General features: G+C 40.3%; 1 protein-coding gene across 7 annotated transcripts in view; it reads left to right on the top strand.

Moving 5' to 3' along the window:
• Nucleotides 1-14,542, top strand: part of herc1 (HECT and RLD domain containing E3 ubiquitin protein ligase family member 1) — a 56,587-nt gene that overhangs the window by 12,025 nt on the left and 30,020 nt on the right. For 6 of the 7 annotated variants that reach the window (XM_036586694.1, XM_036586696.1, XM_036586695.1 and 3 more), the window contains 22 exons: nucleotides 1,188-1,315; nucleotides 1,412-1,556; nucleotides 2,127-2,298; nucleotides 2,439-2,573; nucleotides 2,675-2,840; nucleotides 2,968-3,093; nucleotides 4,293-4,505; nucleotides 4,623-4,775; nucleotides 5,668-5,800; nucleotides 5,933-6,124; nucleotides 6,589-6,810; nucleotides 7,039-7,212; nucleotides 7,398-7,512; nucleotides 8,637-8,757; nucleotides 8,842-9,019; nucleotides 9,905-10,187; nucleotides 10,593-10,713; nucleotides 10,810-10,861; nucleotides 11,548-11,816; nucleotides 11,901-12,125; nucleotides 12,759-12,879; nucleotides 12,964-13,201. In XM_036586694.1, coding sequence (XP_036442587.1) covers nucleotides 1,188-1,315; nucleotides 1,412-1,556; nucleotides 2,127-2,298; nucleotides 2,439-2,573; nucleotides 2,675-2,840; nucleotides 2,968-3,093; nucleotides 4,293-4,505; nucleotides 4,623-4,775; nucleotides 5,668-5,800; nucleotides 5,933-6,124; nucleotides 6,589-6,810; nucleotides 7,039-7,212; nucleotides 7,398-7,512; nucleotides 8,637-8,757; nucleotides 8,842-9,019; nucleotides 9,905-10,187; nucleotides 10,593-10,713; nucleotides 10,810-10,861; nucleotides 11,548-11,816; nucleotides 11,901-12,125; nucleotides 12,759-12,879; nucleotides 12,964-13,201 — 3,682 coding nt within the window. The remainder of the gene's footprint in view (nucleotides 1-1,187; nucleotides 1,316-1,411; nucleotides 1,557-2,126; nucleotides 2,299-2,438; nucleotides 2,574-2,674; nucleotides 2,841-2,967; nucleotides 3,094-4,292; nucleotides 4,506-4,622; nucleotides 4,776-5,667; nucleotides 5,801-5,932; nucleotides 6,125-6,588; nucleotides 6,811-7,038; nucleotides 7,213-7,397; nucleotides 7,513-8,636; nucleotides 8,758-8,841; nucleotides 9,020-9,904; nucleotides 10,188-10,592; nucleotides 10,714-10,809; nucleotides 10,862-11,547; nucleotides 11,817-11,900; nucleotides 12,126-12,758; nucleotides 12,880-12,963; nucleotides 13,202-14,542) is intronic. The other variant, XM_036586699.1, reaches the window with a different exon arrangement.

The raw sequence follows: 14,542 nt of genomic DNA, 5'->3' as shown, positions 1-14,542 counted from the left end.
TTTTATTGAAATCTTTAATAAACTTCATATATTAAATAAGTTGATACTAAGTAGCCCAGCATTTTTTGAGAACTACATTATCTGACATTATAATAAGTGTCACAGCAAACAAGTGTTCATGAGCTTCTTCCGCTGTAGATTCACGGTGACTTGAGCGCTAATAGTGTTTACTGCCAGAGAAACTTCAGACTGCAAGTGATTTTCAGGGCTGTGCCCATGTGCTTTCCACATTAAAAACGAAATGTTTTCTGTCATTACAGTTTTGTTTTTATACTTTAACTAACCACCAGGACACTTATTCTGTACAGAGAGAACTGCAAATTTTACTTAGTAAATCACACGTGCCAGACGCAGTGGGCAGCTTTACCAGAGCTTTTATAGGCCCTGTTATTACTCAGTTTTTCAAGAATAAAAGTTCATAAAAACATATGTGTATTTAATTTCATTTATCACTTATTAATAAATAAAAGTTAGTATAGGTAATAAATTATTTATTACCTTTTTCTGAGACGAGGATCAGAGGAACTTTCTCTCCATGTTAGGATTGATTTAGCTGCTCTGTGCTAACATCTAGTCTAGTTTTTTTTTTACTGCAGCAAGTCACTTTGAGGCAAGCTGAAGTTCCAAAGCATGTCTGCATTCATTTTGGATTCCATTCACATAAAATAGCCTAAATTAAGGGGAATCTGTGCGATAAAGCTAGCATTACAGTGCGTAGCAGAGAGAAATAACACAGGCAGTTTCTTGACAAACCTTTCTCTGTGTGTGTGTGTGTGTGTGAGAACCTGACTACTGGTGCATGTGTGGGCATGCTCGTTAAATGTGAAACCTAGTTTCCCAAAGTATTTTGCATGCTGTTTAACAGTAAATTAGTGCTCTCTAATTCTTTTTTAGTTCTTTTGCCAAAACTGTGATTATTGCCTTTTGCACATCGCTGTCGGGTTACTTGTCCATCAGTGATGTTATCACCCTATCGCTTTTGTGATATTGGATATCAACACTGACCGACAGGTCCCATATCAGTGCATTCCCTACTTAACATAGTAATGCTTTTAGATATTTTTCATTAGCCTTTAAAGGATTTCCTGTCCAGTACTGTCCAGAAACAGAGATCGCATACAATTTTGTCTTGACCACAAGTACTTAAGTGTGAGACTTATTCGTGTTTTTCTGTTTTTCTGTGACAGGTAAACTTGGCCATGGTGACACTAATCGTGTTTACAAACCGAAAGTGGTGGAGGCTCTACAGGGCATGTTCATCCGAAAAGTGTGTGCAGGCAGCCAGTCTTCTCTGGCCCTCACCTCCACCGGACAGGTGCGGCTCTAATTTGAAAAAGAAAGATTTTTGCCTCAAATCATTTTTAGTCATGCATATTACTGTGTGTGTATTCACTGTTTTATGTTTTTCTAGGTGTATGCATGGGGGTGTGGTGCCTGTCTAGGATGTGGGTCGTCTGAGGCCACTGCTCTAAGGCCAAAGTTAATTGAGGAGCTGGCCACTACCAGGGTTGTGGACATCTCCATAGGAGACAGTCATTGCCTTGCATTGTCACATGGTAAAATACCATGTCCAATCCATTCTCTAAAGCATACACCCAGAAAGTTTAGCTTATTTTTACAGGAACATTTACCATTACATCTTGCCACTCAAGCGGTCTTATTGTCTTATTGATTACTTTCCATTTAAACTACTTAAGACAAGCATGCAGTGTTGTCTTATAGGCAGGTTAATGCACTGTGATACTGAGGATGTGGGATACAGATTGCTGTGAGGTTTGTTGAAGCAGAAGAGGTTGTGTTATAAAAGAGTGCTGATAGAGTTGAACTCTGATATGTGCTGACTCAGACTGTCATGCATAAGGTGAGGAGAAGGGCCTCCAGAATTGACATCAGATCAAATATTTTTTGAATACTCTACATGTTTATAACCTGCTTGAGCAATTTTCTCAACAGGATCTAGATATATAACATGCATAAGTTTACACTTTTTTATCTGTAATACGTTAAACATTTCATTGCTATTATTAAAATTATATTAAAATATAGTAGCCTTTAAGGTAGATTATGAGCAGTCTTGATCGATTGTTGTGACTGAAACTAATGCTTTGTTTCTGCACATTTTGTAGACAATGAAGTCTATGCATGGGGTAACAACTCCATGGGCCAGTGTGGACAAGGTAATTCTACTGGTCCCATTACCAAACCCAAGAAGGTCATTGGTTTAGATGGAGTGGCCATTCAGCAGATTTCTGCTGGCACCTCTCACAGCTTGGCTTGGACTGCCCTCCCTAGAGACAGGTTAGCAGTGACCTTCAAACTGTCTTAACTGTACTGGTGATACTTGCTTAAAGTTATTTGAATAAGGTGTTCTTATGTAGCATATGTCTGCATAGAGAAGTTAAACAAAATTTATATGTGTTGTATGTGGTTATATGCAGGCAAGTGGTGGCATGGCACAGGCCTTACTGTGTAGATCTGGAGGAGAGCACTTTTTCTCATCTGCGCTCATTCCTGGAGCGATATTGTGATGGCATCAATAATGAGGTTCCCCCACTGCCTTTCCCCTCATCCAAGTATGTCGTTACAGTTCCACAGACTCACATTTTATTGGTAATTAATAATAAAGTAGTTTGCTTGTTTTTAACATGTATCACATGCATCTGCTATCCTACAGAGAGCATCATAACTTCCTGAAGCTGTGCCTGAGGCTGCTGTCCAATCACCTGGCTTTGGCACTGGCCGGAGGTGTGGCCACAAGTATCCTGGGGCGACAGGCACGGCCCCTCCGCAACTTGCTCTTCAGACTAATGGATGCATCAGTGCCTGATGAAATTCAGGAGGTGTGTCTATGGTTTCTGTTTGCTGATTTTCACGTATGCTAGCATGTTTTCAAGCAGGCTGTGGTGTCGTTCCTGATTAATACTCTGAAAAATAATAAATAAAAAATACTCTGTGTTTGTGTTAAAGGCGGTCATTGAGACACTGTCTGTTGGTGCCACAATGTTGCTGCCTCCGCTGAGGGAGAGAATGGAACTTCTACATTCACTTCTTCCTCAAGGACCTGATCGCTGGGAGAGCCTCTCCAAAGGACAGGTGTGTCTTTCTTTGTGTGTGTGCGTGTCCATTTGCACTGTGTGAACATGTCCATAACCAAGCATATTTTGATTTTATATTTCTTGCTGTCTTTGTTTTTTTTTGTTTTTTTTTAAAGATCACAATTATGTACAGTGAAGCACATTGTAAACCAACAATTGTATCCGCACATTTTTTTGCGAGACACTCATGTGTTAATCAGTAAAACCTTTTATACCGGCTACACACAGCTGCAGTTCTAAACTCTTAAGTCTATTTTTTGACCTTTGCTGTGAGCTACATGCAAATATGTACAAAGTACCGTGACGATTTTTTCCTCTCATGACTAGTGTCAAAACAAGAGTGTTGCATAAATGTTTACTTTGCCACTGCCCTGCATCACTTCTAGTGTAACTCAAGCTCACATTAACATGATCTTTGCTAATCTGAGATGGCACTATACCACTTTTTCTTTCCTGGTGCTGATACTGCTAGGCATTAAAATTAGTTATTTTCAAATGAAGCTTTCATTTAAGATGAACATCCAAAAGCAGGCTATCAAACTACTTGAACATTCTACTACCCCACAGGAAGAAATACACAGCTAACAACATGATATGATGTGAATATGTGCTTATGGTACTGGATCAGATAAATTTTCTTTCCTCCTGTGTGATTAGTCTGGTAGTTTTAGTTGACTGTAAACTCGATTGTGCTCGTGCTTCAATTCAGTTCATTAACTCCACACTAGTGACTTTTCGCCATTTTTTTTTTCTTGCTGTGTTTACTTCTTTTGCAGTTTAAGTTTTCACTGGCTGTTAGAGGAATCTGTTCATATTGATTCATTGACCAGTATACACTACTAGATTACGATTCAGAGTTGGGTTGAAAATGTCAAACATAATGGACATTCTCTGAGTGTTTTGAACCGTGATCAGAAGGCAAAAAATCGGGAGTCTGCGCCCCGCACGCATTGCTCAATTTATTTCCCAACTGTCGGTGCGGACTGACCCAAAATCTGCAGACTAGATGCCAACCAGCACAGACTTTGCCAGACAGAGAATCTGGGCTAAAATCAGGGTAAAAACTGTGTAGTGTAATCCTGGGCGATATTGAAAATTTGTCATCACAACAGCCTTAATACTGAGTTAACCTTTGAATACAAAAGTCTTTATGATGTGAGATAATAGCATGCTACCTTACATTTGTGTGCATTTTAGAGGATGCAGCTGGACATTATTCTGACCAGTCTCCAGGATCACACCCATGTAGCATCTCTGCTAGGCTACAGTTCTCCCCCTGATGCCTCAGAGCCCTTGACGCTGCCCTCAGACTCCACACACACCCCTGGCACTCACCCAGACACACACCCTGATACACACCTTGCAGAGATCCTCATGAAGACTTTACTCAGGAACCTTGGCTTCTATACGGTTAGTGTGCCTCACTTCCAGCTCAAGTAATATTTTTTTAGAGAACATTACATTTGCACCCATTAACCCCCAATTTATTACAAGTATTCCATGATGTGCATGTGTATGTGTTAACAGGACCAGGCATTTGGAGAGTTGGAGAAGAACAGTGATAAGCAACTGCAGGGCACATCTTCATCAGACAGCAGCCAGCCAGCCCACCTTCATGAACTCCTCTGCTCTTTACAGAAACAACTACTGGCCTACTGCCACATTAACTCTGTTACAGAGGTAGGCCCTGTTCACGCTTGATATAATTATCTTTCTTGCGTGATCTGATCATAATTGCACAGCAAGACATGTAGCCATTTATATCTTGCATTTCAAAGTCTTGAATTCGCCTTCACTGACCGCATATGATCAGATTTCATGACTAAAGGTACAGCAGACATTTACATCAGTCTCTCACTGCGTTTTCTTTTTCAGACTAAAAAGTCATTGTTTCTGTCAATTTACAGACTCTAGAAACATGTTGATTGTATTGTTTACTAACACAAGTTATAAACAAACAGGACAGAAGGCGAAGAAAGAAACAACGCAGCTGCTTTTGTCTCTGCCATAACACAGTTGATTAGGGTGGTATTTGTTGCTGCCAGGAATGCATCAGGATGCTTTAGTGTGCATTTCAAATGTTACGTGGTCGTAAGCATCCCCGACCACCTCTCAAGTGGCTCCTAACTACTACTACTATTGCTACTACTACTACTACTACTATTAATATTAGTAGTATAATAATTTTGTAGGTAGTTTGACCAGAGGAGGATGGGTTCCCCCATGTGAGCCTTGGTTCCTCCCAAGGTTTCTTCCTCAGCTCTGAGGGAGTTTTTCTTTGCCACTGTCGCCCCTGGCTTGCTCACTTGGAGGATTTACATTTCATGTAAAAACCTTGGATTTCTGTGAAGCTGCTTTGTGACAACATCAGTTGTAAAAAGCGCTATACAAATAAATTTGACTTGACTTGCTTGAGTGATCGGATCACTATGTTGCTATGAGATGTATTGGACCTTGTTCATGGGGCTATATGTACTTGTACACATAATTTTTTAAGAAAATTGTTTGCAGATAGCTTAATGACTTTGTCAAAATGACTGATTTGATGTTTGTTGTTTTTTGTCTTCCTAAGGGCTCCAGTAGTGTGGCTCTTCTCCATAAACACCTGCAGTTGTTGTTACCTCATGCCACAGACATTTTCACTCGCTCAGCTATGCTTCTGAGAGAAAGCTCTGGAAATGGCAGTGTGCGTGAGAAACTACGAGGTAAGCACTTTGATGCATGCACAAACACAATATTTACAAACAGACATATTGATTTTCTTGTTCCATGGCAAGTACAACTGGGTTCAAACTGACTAGGTTTGTTAATATTTTATGTGTGTGTGTGTGTTGCAGATGTGATCTACGTGTCTGCGGCTGGCAGTATGCTGTGTCAGATTGTGACATCTTTGCTGTTGTTACCTGTGTGGGTGGCCCGGCCGCTGCTGAGTTTCCTTTTAGACCTTCTGCCTCCATTAGACTGTCTCAACAGACTACTGCCAGCTGCAACCCCATTAGAGGACCAAGAACTACAGTGGCCCCTTCATGGTCAGACATAAATCTAAAAAGTTTTTCCAATTTTTCCAGGGTATGGCCTTAATTTTTTACGGTTAAACCCTTAAAGTATTTTTCAAATTTTTCAAAGTTTCTTCATAATACAGTGCTTGGATGTAAAATGAAACTTATCAACATAAATATAGCCATTTTATTTACTAACTAAAATGAGCAGTGAACCTGCATGGCTTCTGAGTTTTTAAATGTTGGTAATTATGGTTACAAAATGGTAAAATAGCTTTCTGTGAGGGAGCTTTGAGTAATTTTGAAAAACAGATGGAATTCCTCTTTAAAAGGCCTGATACGTGGGCAAATGTGTTAAAAACTCCCATAACATGATTTATGTTTTAGTTTCGTAGTTTAAAATGTGTTACTAGTCTTAAGTCTCAAGCTTAACATATGAATAAAAAGCTCAAAGGGGTTAACTCATGTAACTATCTCTCTTTGTCTTGTTGCAGGAACCCCAGAGCTAGTGGAGCCAGTATGTGTGTGTGTATCCGGCCCAGCGCAGTGCTGGGTGTGGTTGGTTGACCTGGAACGCACAGTGGCTTTGCTTGTTGGCCGCTGCCTTGGCGGGATGCTGCAGGGCGCCTCACCTTCACTAGAAGAACAGCATACAGCATACTGGCTTAAAACCCCACTGTTTAGCAATGGCCTAGAGACAGACATACCACAGCTAGGTACACACGCACAAACACCTAAAAAGAATTGGAGATGCTTATTTAAAACATTTATTAACCAAAAGTACGTAACAACAGCATTCAGAAATTGTGTTATTAATGAAAGAGTGGACAAAACATTTTTGTATTAATCCTAAAGAGTTAATGTTGCCATATACAAAAAAAAATCTTTCAACATATGCATTTTTATATTTTTATACTAATGATGCCAATGTATGTATATTATAGACACATGCATCAGCTCTCTGCTAGAGGTGGCTCTGTGTGGGAATGAAGAGCAGAAGCCTTTTGACTGTCCGCTGCGTGCTGACATGAGTGTATTAGTGGACCTGGCCCTTGGCTCCACCAAGGAACCCACACACAGTCTATGGACCAACATGCAGGACTATGCAATCAGCAAAGGTAATGCATGCACATATATACTAGAGTAACTCTTTTTTACTCGGATCAATCAAAGAAGGCAGCTGCAGTATTGTACTATTTAAATAATAGACAGTCCTTTTAAAGTAATGATGTATTCTTCTGAAAGGAATATAGCATGTATAACATTTATTTACCTTTGTATGTGTGTGTTGTTTTGAATGCAGACTGGGACAGTGCATCTTTGAGTAATGAGACTCTGTTGGACACAGTGTCCCGCTTCGTTCTGGCAGCCTTTCTGAAACACACAGGGCTGCTGGGCCAAGCCTGCGGAGAGGGCAGGCAAGACAGTTTCACACCACACATCTTTAACAAATTTCTCCTCTTGTTTCTAACACTGCAACACTCACAATCACAGACACACATACTTAGATAAACAAACGGATAATACATGCAGTTTTTGTTAACACAGATAGATTATTATGTTTAGTGATGTGCAAGTCTTAGGCCATCTTAGAAAATTTGTAAAGCTGTTTATGTGGGCAGTAAGCGTTTGTTTTTGAAAAACACTAACATTAGCATAAATACAAATGAACAATTAATTTTGATTTTATTCTTACGAGTGTGTTAGTTTAACCATCTCCAAACTGTCTGTGAAGAAGTCCATTATTTACAGTTACCATCCAATACCTGTTTTGGCCACTTGATCTTTCTTTAAATTCAAGTGTGCTGGTGATGGATGAAGTCAGGGACCAAATTTGTATTCTTCTAAGAAAACAAATAAATAACCATGGCAACATTCTTATTTGTGTTTATTCAAATGCTATATGCTGTTTTGCCGACAAAAACACGTTTACTAGCTGGGTTTCCATTCAAACAAATTTTAAGTGAATTTAAAGGTAAAGATCAGTAAAAGAAAACACAAATGAATCTGTGTTTCCATCAACTACGATTATGTTCAAGATAACATGACGCACGTCATGTACGGCATGAGACAGATTTGCACATTGTACGTGCCATGTACAAAGGAAAGATCTGAACCTTTATTTTCTCTCTTATTTGTTTATTTATTTATTCTTTTCACTGAGTGGAGTAAGCAGTAGCCCATTTAATGAGGCCTGAATTTGCTATTACACTTCACTGTCACCCACTGATCACCTGAGAACAGTTCTGATAGAATGTAGCGCCAAACATGTGACTTTGTTTCCCGTTATGTTTCGTTCTCATGTCATTTAAAAAACCTTTTTCCATCACCGTTTTTCACATCTTTCTTTTATCGAGTCCATAAATATTTTTTGTTTTGTTTATTTTTCCTGACAGATAATACTTTTCACTGGTAATTTTCATTTTAGTAATTGTCTTAGTCTGTAGTTGTGTTAATGTATTTATTTGATTAATTTGCAAGTAATATGTGAATCTTAAATGTTACCCAATGAGTGAGCATTATTCATGTGTTGGTGTGGTAGGTATCAGCCATGTAAGCTGTTGGCCGAAGTGTACCGCAGTGTTTATAAGGTGCGGAATCGCCTTCTGGCCTGCAAAAACATGGAGCTCACACAGACTCGTTCATCATCCAGAGAGCGCAGGGTATGAATACAAACACAAACAAACACTCTCTTTATACTTTCAGATACCTCCACACACATCTGTTAAACATGAGTGTGTTTGTAGATCTCGGATAATATAGAGTCAGTGGAGCTGGACCCGCAGGAGCACTCCTTTACCCGCACCATTGATGAAGAGGCTGAGCTGGAGGAGCGAGCTGACCGAGAGAGAGACCGAGAGGAGGGCCACCAGGAGCAAGAGGAGGAGGAGGAGGAGAGAGAGCATGAAGTCATGACAGCAGGGAGTGAGTTCTTGCACATGCACGTACACACTCCTGCAGACTGGAGCATGTGTTGGTTATGCTGCTTATGTAGTATTGGCTGGTGCTTTGGCAGAATTCATAGTAGCATTTTATAAAATTCAACACTCTTCAGTTCTTCACTTTCAAGAATGCAAAAATTAAATTAAAAACCTGAGGGTTACTTAGACTCAAGTAGAAATACTAAACCATAAACCATAGATCAAATGGAGTTAAAAACTAAAAACAAATCTACTTCTCTGCCTCATAAAAACTGAGTGGGCATTTCAGGCTGTGCAGTGATTGACAGTTGTTTTCTGGCAGCAGTTGAGCTTTGAATTTATGTGAATGAAATATGAGGTTGCAGAGGTAAAGTTATATTCAGCTGGGAGTGACTGCAGTAAATGTGGTAAGTAGTAATGGCTAATGCATGTGATTTTGGGCACAATGCTTAAAATGCTCACTCAGGCACAAATAATGGAGACTTTGGGTTGTGTGGTGTGGGACTGTGACAAGTCATAGCTGCTCTACTTAGGTTCAGCAGGAGACAGACAGAAATACAGCAATTTGAAATGATCAGCATCACTCTGTTTGAAAGTCGAAAATTCATTCAGGAACTCAGAGCTGAAAGCATAAAGATTAATTAAATATACATTAAAGAGTAATATCTCAATGGTAAGTATAGGGTTTAAGGGATTAAGTGAGGAGTTGAATCTGATGTGTTAGACCAGTGAACATACAAAATGTACATTGTTCCCTGGCACTTGAATTGAAGACTGTTGCGATGTGGCATCATGACCGAACCCAGCTGTGGTATTATAACAGTGTGTCAGGCTTGTTTGCTGCTTCTCTAACCCACCTGCTCTCTGTGCTGTGTCTTGGCGGACGCAGAAATCTTTCAATGTTTCCTCTCAGCACGGGAGGTGGTTAGGGGCCGAGAGCGAGACCGTGCAGGCAGCGTCAGTGTCCAAGAAGAGCCTGTTCAGCCTGGACAAGAGCGCAAGAACAGCACTGTCATACAGGAGGGGCAAGACCTATACACCACCGCCTGCAATGGAATCATCCACCGCTGCGCTATGCTCCTTTTGGCCGTCAGTCCGCCACTCATGCAGCAGACCAATCAGCAGCTTCCCTCAGGTAGTGCCACACAGGAGGGAAGTGGATTCATGACAAGGTGAGTGACAGTGACTGGATGTGGAATGCTCGACTCCATCTGCTGTTTCAGTTCTGGACTGTTATCATTTTCTTAACACATGTCTATATGGTTCAGTCTGTGGCCTATAACAAGCTCCCTATAGGTACTGCTGCTCTCCTCTCAATCAATCCAGATATACTTGACCTACATTCCAGGTGCCACATCTGAGTCTCACACTTGTAGCCACATGTTTTGTAGGCTGACCTAAATCTTGTTTAGAAGTTTGTTTAATTTAAAACCAGTCATTACTGTTACATCATTTCAGTAACTGTAAAACATAGTTGTGGTGTGAATCAGTATTTGGGTCTTTATTGTTCTATAGAATGATATTGATATGATGAACTTTCAAAACCTAATTAGCGGTGCATTTTGCATTGTGTGTAGGAGTGAGAGCTTGTCTGCTGAAAGCCGTTCCATTCAAAGCAGTCCAAGTTACAGACTTACTAAATCCCGGAGTGAGTCTGACCTTTCACAACCAGAGTCTGATGAAGAGGGATATTCATTGGTGAGTTTGCACACTGGCACTTGCTATTTCTGCTTCCTTGTCGTATGCATGCTTGTATGAGTCAGGGTTGTGTAACTTGTGTGTGACCTATTTCAGAGTGGCAGGAGGAATGTTGATCTGGATTTGGCGTTCACCCATAAAAAGAGAGGTTAGTACTTCACTTGACACTGCACTCCCTTTCAGTTTAGCCCAACTTGTTACGGCAGTTTCATGGCTGACTGTATTATTAGTACCAGACACTTTTATGCTGAAGTGTTTCCAGAAGTGGTGGGGGATATGTGTGTATATGTATATGTAAGTGTAACTTGTTTCTTTTTCTTTCTGACTCTATGTATCAGTGTATGTTCTCCTATTTTATCAAATGAGTCCAAGAAATAAAAGGAACAAGCAAGTACCTGATGGCACGTTTCCCTCTTCCTTTAATCTTAGACTTTCAGTACATCCAGATAACATTGGCATCAATCAAAAATGTCAAACTCCAGGCGACAGCATTTTAGCGTTTTCCTGTAACACACCTGATGCAACGAACAAATGGCTAATTGGGTTGATGCAATGAAAATCAGGTGTGTTAAAGCAGAGAAACTGAACTGTGGACCTCCAGAACTGGAGTTTGACACACCTGGCATAAGAAAAAGTTCATCACATTTGACCATTTGACACTCACAATTGCTGACTTTTATTTTAATATCAGAATTTGTGATCATCTGTGCCTGCAGCTCTTTTGACTTAATGAGCTCATTAAAAAAAAAAAAGACTTCCCATGGCTTTTGTTTAGTGTTTTATTTTCTGCATTGGCTGGTCTCACTATCATAATTCGTGTTTTGTTCGCTTTAGGTCTTCTCCACAGTACTCCAGACTCGTCTGCTGACTGGTTTGGTGGGCGTTCAGGCCGGGAGCGCCTGTACAGCTCCCCTCAGTCCTATGAAGAGTCTGACCTGGACCTGAGCCGCACACTGGGCATCCATGCCCTCATCGACAATATTGTCAGCTTTGTCAGTGGCGATGTGGGGAGTGTGCCTACGTTCAAGGAGCCAGAGGAGAGCATGTCCACCAGCCCACAAGCTACCATTATAGCCATGGAGCAACAGCAGAGCAGGGCAGAGGTAGATACAATATATTAATCCTTTCCGGCACTCTAATATGAAGTATGTAATCACATATAAATGTAGGTATTGGTGTTTATCTAGCTGCGTCTGGAGGCCCTTCATCAGATCGTGGTGTTAATCTCTGGAATGGAGGAGAAGAGTAGCCAGGCTGGAACGGGGGCCGTGACTGGACATGCTGGCCCTGCCTTTCACTCTGCTTCCCTACTGACATCGGTCCGACTGCAGTTCTTGGCGGGATGCTTTGGCCTAGGCGCCGTCAGTAATGGGGGACTGAAGGGTGAGAGTGTCCAGCTGCACCACTACCAGGTAAAGGTTGAACGATATTGGGGGGTGGGGGGAAGGTTGCATTATGATATTTTAAGTTTTTGTAATAAATTTTTGGATATTTGAAAAGCAATTTACCCAGAAATACTATTTAAAACAATTTTAAAAAATTACTCAGATTAGCTATTCCCAAAAGGAGCTATTTAATACTTTAGCAATTATATAGAAAGGGTGTATTTAGAGGAGGAATTAAGGAGTGACTCAGTATTCTAGTTGGTTAGAGCTGCATGATGTGGTGTCACGACTATATTGCTGCATGATGTAACTGCAGTATAGCTTCCAATATACTGAAAAAAACATTACTGATGTGGTTAAGGATTGACCTGCTTTTTTTTTTTAACTGAAAGTTTTTACATTTGTTGCATATAAGAGTGTCTTGATTCAACAGAACATCCGAAGAACAAGTGGAATTCATCAGAATGCTTGCAACACAAAAAATATTTAGTGACTAGTTAAAGATGTGTTTCTATATTGTAAGTATTTGCAATATTAGTGTTGTAAAGGCCAGTGTCTTATTAAATAACTATATTATGAAGCCCTACTTGTGTTGTTTTTTCAGAAAAGCTATCGCTCTGAGAAATATTGTTCATTCATGTATATTTTTGCCTTCTGCAGGATGGTGTTCGAGCTGCTAAAAGAAATTTACAAATGGACATTCAGACAGCAGTGCACAAAATCTACCAGCAGCTTTCAGTCACATTAGAAAGAGCCCTGCAAGCCAACAAGCATCATATAGGTAACACACAAAAGCATTATTTGATACAATCACAGACACACAGTCTTTCTCTTAAATGATGTAACATGATTTTTGTTCATATAGAGGCCCAGCAGCGGCTGCTGTTGGTGACAGTCTTTGCTCTAAGTGTGCGTTACCAGCCGGTGGATGTGTCATTAGCGATTTCCAGCGGGCTGTTAGATGTGCTTTCTCAACTGTGTGGCAAGGAGACCCTTCTGGGACAGACCCTGCAACTCCTACACAAGCCCACTGGCTCCCAGCTCAGCACAGCCCTCAAAGTGGCCAGCACTCGACTGCTGCAAATACTCGCCATCAGTACTGGGTAAGACATCCATCCAAAAAAATGTGCAGCACTGATAAATCCTGAAGTCACAAGCTTTAAGCCAAGAATGGAAGGTGAAAAAAGTAACCTTGTTTGGCAGTAAAACAGCAGAGACTAGAGAATACAGCATTCTTTATGAAACTACAAATTTATGCTATTGTGTAAGAATGCAGAAAACGGTAAATATAATGTTTCTTTGTTCTTTATGCTCAATATGCAAGATAGATAATCCAGTGTTTTTTTGTTTGGTATTTGTATCATGTTATGCAGACAAGAATCTATTGTTAAATGTTCTAGTTTTTAAGTTCTTAAAAAAAATAAAAAAAGAAAGCAGTAAAAGAAGCAAATTTTTGCTACACTGCTCTACGGTGTTGTCACTGCCTCTTTTTGGAGAAAATCCACGTCCACGTTTGGGTTATGGCTAACCACTAAGAGGCCTGGAGGGAAACCAGAAAACGTTTTGGAAGACAGTTAATGTTGTAGCCTTTAGTGAATTCAGTTTCACTCTCAGATTATCAGAAACTCCAGTCTACAGTCAACTGTACAAGGGCTGAAAATCTAACTTTTCTGATATGTTTTCATAACATTTTTAAATGGAGTCGTCACATCAAAGCCTGTTTTGTGCTAGGCACTTAAATGAACACTAATTGTGCACTTAAACACAAAATACTCCTGTGCTCTTTGTGTGTTTATGTATCAGCCCTGGCCCTTGTTTTTGGCCGTGTCTTAACTTGATGCTGGAATCTGCACTAGCATAAGGATACATTTTCAAAGCAGACAACAGTGCATTTTTAAGTCACAGTGGAAAAGCACATCAGCCAAAGGTTATTAATGTAAATGTACTTACGCAAAACTTTTACAGCTGTAGCACTTTCTGCGTGCACCTGCTCAACCTTAGGGTCCTCTTGAGACTCTGTTCTTTAGGTCTCAGCCTCTTCATCCTCCACAGGCACTTTCACAGTCTGCACTTTTGTCACCAAAGATCCTTGAGTGGCACTTCAGCCATTTTTTCTCTATCAAATGTGGAGAATACAATGTTACAAATATACATCAAATGTATGTGAAAAAAGACCTTCCTGTGTTATTGGGAGCCGTACCTATTTCTTATTTCTCTAGGAGGTTCTTCTGTAAGCGGTTTTCGAAAGCCACTAAGAGACCTGGAGGGAAAATACATTTTTGGAAGATGATTGATATTACAGCGAAGTATTTTCTCAGTCTCAAAGTCCAGTTTCAATTACAGTGAACGTAAAACAGTGTAAAATGTGTCTGGTCTGTCCAAGTCTCTGTTCTGTACTTATGCAGAGCTGCAGCATCCTCTGTGTGTTCCTTCTTAACCCTAAA

This window comes from Colossoma macropomum, unplaced genomic scaffold, assembly GCF_904425465.1.
Source record: "Colossoma macropomum unplaced genomic scaffold, Colossoma_macropomum, whole genome shotgun sequence".
Lineage (NCBI taxonomy): Eukaryota > Metazoa > Chordata > Actinopteri > Characiformes > Serrasalmidae > Colossoma > Colossoma macropomum.
Note: the sequence above shows the minus strand (reverse complement) of the source record. Positions and strands in the feature narration are given on the sequence as shown.